At 38.2% G+C, this 4,251-nt stretch overlaps 1 protein-coding gene across 1 annotated transcript; it reads right to left on the bottom strand.

Moving 5' to 3' along the window:
* Window positions 1-618: 618 nt before the first annotated feature.
* On the bottom strand, window positions 619-3,842 carry higd1a (HIG1 hypoxia inducible domain family, member 1A). Its single transcript, XM_056293121.1, has 4 exons — window positions 3,761-3,842; window positions 3,218-3,292; window positions 2,828-2,962; window positions 619-2,251 (listed from the first exon to the last, which is right to left on the bottom strand). Exons 2-4 carry the CDS (start codon window positions 3,285-3,287, stop codon window positions 2,178-2,180), a joined length of 279 nt encoding a protein of 92 aa, XP_056149096.1. The 5' UTR covers window positions 3,288-3,292; window positions 3,761-3,842; the 3' UTR covers window positions 619-2,177.
* Window positions 3,843-4,251: the final 409 nt, after the last annotated feature.

Genomic DNA, 4,251 nt, shown 5'->3' with positions numbered 1-4,251 from the left:
AACCACTGGGCCACCGTGCTGCCAAGAAACAATGCTGACTACTTAACCTCGGCAGCACCACTTTCTCCCAATGGAAAATAGAAATTACAAATGAAAATGAGGGCCAAATGTGACCGAAGTTGAGAAAAACTAAACATTGCTTTTGGTAGAATCAAATTCCTTGATTATTTGAATCTTTTATATTTCAAATAAATGTTTCCATTTTAACATTTCCAAATTGCTGCTGATCTCTTCCAGGTAACAACATTCATCTTCTAAATTCAATATTTTTTATTTCAAAATTTGACTTAAAATTCATCCTGGTGGCCTATAACGCATTTACTATTTAGCGACTGCTCTGTAATAACTGAATTGTCCCTCCACACACAATATAAATGTAAAATTAAAACATAATCACCAGATGGCGATGTGACACGGTGCTTTTTAGGGATACACTGCATAGTGGCCTCCCATCATACGTTCCCCTTTAGTTTTATTTGGTGCACAAGCTAACCTGACATGCGGTAGCTCCATTACTCCTCTGAGAAGCTAATCAGACATCACGTGCCATGAAATGGCAGTAAGTTTTAAAGGCCTGACGTAATTTAAAAAAAAAAAAGCTTGCAGCGTAACTCCTAATATATTTGCATGGTCATCTTTATTGACTTTTCAGATAAAACACGATAATTTTTATTTAAAATTCAGTGCACACTTCAAAATTTGGAAAGTGGTAAACAACAAGGCATCAAGCAAAATACAAACATCTTATCTGACATGACACCTGTGTAAATCTGTCATGCCATAGCTGTAGCTCAGTTTGGTTTTGCTCGTACATCTCCAGAAGAATTGTGGAACCTTAAAATGAAACATTGGACCCTGAGCTGTCAATACAGTTGACAATTTGATGGAATGAAGGAAAATCACCCATTCGTGATTCCACTTCAAGCTGCTGCTTTGTTATTATCGACAATTATGACAAGTTCCCCTTTTTCTCATTTGATTGGCGGATCTGATATTTTTGTATTCAACAAGAATATAAAAATGGGGCAAGAGTTGAAAATTAGTTATAGCTGTGAGCTCTGTACAGCACATCAGTTTCGTGCTCTGTATTGGATCCTATGTTAAATTGCATTGTCCCTATCAAATAATAATAACAACAAGATAGTGTCAAAATCTACTCTGCTGTGTTTTTTTTTTAATTTGTTGAGACAGTTTTAAATCAGGCCAAGAATGTAGGCCAAAAGTTGTTAAGACACTGCAACAAAATTCTGTTAAATGCACTATAAATGGCCATTTCAAAAAATAGGTTAATTTACAAGCATTTTTGTTTTGGCTTAAACTAGCTAGACAAGGAAATCAACAAGTAAAATAAGGAAGAAGTACAATAATACCATTGAGGGTGGGGTGGTGACTCTGCCAAGAGAATAAAAAAAATAAAGGATTACTAAACCAACCCGCCAATGGTTGTGATGTTTCTAATTATATTGTACCTCGTCATTTTGTTGCTTCAGGCTTTACCACGGCCTGTGGTATTGTACAACAAAACAAAAATCTTTCTAGTTTCCAAATGTTTGTCTTTAGATATCAATTTGCAGACAATTCAAAATTAGGTGTAGCCAACACATAAAGGAGTCACCTATCCCCACACGTATCACAAAGGCCTACATTCCTCAAATTGATCACATCTCATAAAAAGTACACATCAGTAGGCCAATGTCAGCCACCCCTTTCAAAATTCAGATATTCACTTGCCTCTGTCAAAATAAGAGGCTACTAGTACACATCTGTCACCTTTTCCCCATACAGATCCCACAAATCACCATTTATCTCATTAATTACATCACATGCACATAGTGATAATCTGTGTGCAAGTGATTACTTAAAAAAGTCTTTATTATCAAGCCTCCTTCTAATACAGAAGTGATAGCATTTAACCTCTGGTAAAAAAAAAAAAAAAAGCGTATTTAGGCCTAAAATAAAATAGTAGCAGAATTTGCATAGATCAGAGGACTGGACTTGCAACCAGAGCTAACTCCTCGATCATTAATAATTTAAAACTATTTACAGTTAAGGTATGTTATGGGGGGGATGAGTGCATACGAAAATTATGACACATCTGTAAAAAATAAACGTTCTAGAACACCTTCGTATGAGGTAATATCAAGGGACACAAAATATCAGTACAGTAAAGATCATCTTCACTTGTTTGACAAAGCTTTCTGGTCTGCTTTCGGTTTTGCAATGTAATCTTTGTACATTGAATAGAGGACACCTAGGAAAAAAGAGGAAATACAGTTTGGTTAAATCACCATGGACATTCTATTGCAAACACCTACTGATCTTTGCAAAACTCTTGAGGTACAGAATATAATGTCAGTTGTCATATTGTGTCACAAACAAACCTAGCTAAATTCTTTGATATTTCTATGATCACAAACCACTTGTGGCTTGGGCCTGGGTTTGAATTTAGCCTCGGGGCCTTTGCTGCACGGCTTCACCTTCTCTTTTTTTACCACGTCTTCTTCTCTATCTCTACTATTCTATTTCATAAGTGCTACATTACATTGCAGTCATTTAGCCGACTCTTTTATCCAAAGCGACTTACAATAAGTGCATTTAACATAGGAAATCAGGAGAACTACTAGTCATCAGAGGTCATATGTGCATCTAAACAAGCATCTAAGAGCAAAACCAGTGCTAAAGTAAAAGTGCAAGAAAGAGATTTTGTTTGTTTGTTGCTAAAACACAAATCCTGAAAGCTAATCTCTGCCCTTTAAAAATGCCAGACTTAAACATCTTTTTTAGCATGTTACTTTCAATCCAAAGCGGACTGTGAGGGTGTACGTACCAATAGTCATAGCCCCAACCACAAAGCCTTGGGCAGCAACACGCATGTGGATCAGGTGCACTGACATTTTTGTGTCTCCACGATTCTTCATTTTCATAAGTCTGTACCCAACAATGGCAAAAAATCCAGCCATTCCTAAAATGAGCAAAGGAAGGACAATTTAGGCAGCCGAACATATATCAAAACACAATCTCTCATAATAATCTTAACAGTCAGGATATATATAGAACAAGAAGCGTCGGTATATTGTTCAACAGTGTGTGAATCTTGAAAAGGGTGTAAAAAAAGTTTTGGATTCACTTCAAATGAAATCTACTGTGGATAATTTGATCATTCAGTTTTATTTGCGGGTGATGTAACACTAGCTTTGAAAGTACAGGCCGTACTCACCGATGGGAACAAATGGATTCTCCTTTGCCTTTCGCATGAACTTGGACTCATTTTCCCCGTAATCAGACATCTTGACTAAAGTCAAAAACACAGTCAGAACGTTAGTTAGTCGTGTTCAATATATGTAACGTCATCTAGGAGCTCATTTTGACGAGGGTGTGTTTCGCCAGAGGAAGAGACAACCACTGTAAACCCGGACATCTTAATTCTAATGCACGATATAGGTGATCCTAATCTTTCATAGCCCGACGTTTTGTACAAAGTTAGCATTTGTAAAGACCTTTTTTTCCCCAAATAACAAAAATTCAGATGACCAGAGGTTACGCATCAAGGACACAGAGAGACACTGGATAACCCCAACTAGCTAGCACACTTGGCAACTCGGGCAGAGTGTACATTATAGCTGAGCAACCACAGCAAACAGTCTTGAATGAGCTTTCATTTTTGGCTTTTTTTTTCGCCGAAGGTCAAACGACGGGATCTAAAACGGCGTTTGAACTGCATCCGACGTGATGTTTTAGGGCAGGAGAGCGGCCTTCTTACCTTGTTAGAGCGGTAATGCCTCAAGAGTAAATTCGCCGGTACGATCCGTACGGGAACAGCAGGCTGATGTGATGTAACTCCGTCGACGCACTGATGACGTCGACAACACCTCGTGCGGTGTCGCGTCACAGCCGCAAAGCGCTTAAACGGAATTTGACGTTACATAGATGTCTACATTGATTGCTTCTATACTCTTTTTGACACCCGTCCCGTAATTTTACAGTATTGCCGGTATGAATACTAGTCCACAGACACGGCACAGGCAACTGACCCTACGTTCAGTCTTTCACTGGGAAGATTGGTGTGACGGCGTTAAGAGCATTGCGGGAGTTTACTGTGAATAGAAATAAAAGTCACACAGAAAAACGTGTGGGTATACTGAAACAGGCTTGTTCTGCTGTGGATTTAAAAAAAATGTTTTCCTACATCTATCTTAATATTCCGCTCCTCATTTGTTGGAGCACGCTTACCAACACCACTGATGGTTTCCC

The sequence above is a fragment of the Lampris incognitus genome, chromosome 14 (assembly GCF_029633865.1).
Source record: "Lampris incognitus isolate fLamInc1 chromosome 14, fLamInc1.hap2, whole genome shotgun sequence".
Taxonomy (NCBI): Eukaryota; Metazoa; Chordata; class Actinopteri; order Lampriformes; family Lampridae; genus Lampris; species Lampris incognitus.
Note: the sequence above shows the minus strand (reverse complement) of the source record. Positions and strands in the feature narration are given on the sequence as shown.

Excerpts from the sequence above, each read along its gene's own strand:
- higd1a (XM_056293121.1), bottom strand. The coding sequence starts at position 3,287 with ATGTCTGATTACGGGGAAAATGAGTCCAAGTTCATGCGAAAGGCAAAG. Across the intron at positions 2,963-3,217 it reads GAATCCATTTGTTCCCATCG|GAATGGCTGGATTTTTTGCC; the intron begins GTGAGTACGGCC and ends TGCTCATTTTAG. Across the intron at positions 2,252-2,827 it reads GGTTGGGGCTATGACTATTG|GTGTCCTCTATTCAATGTAC; the intron begins GTACGTACACCC and ends CTTTTTTCCTAG.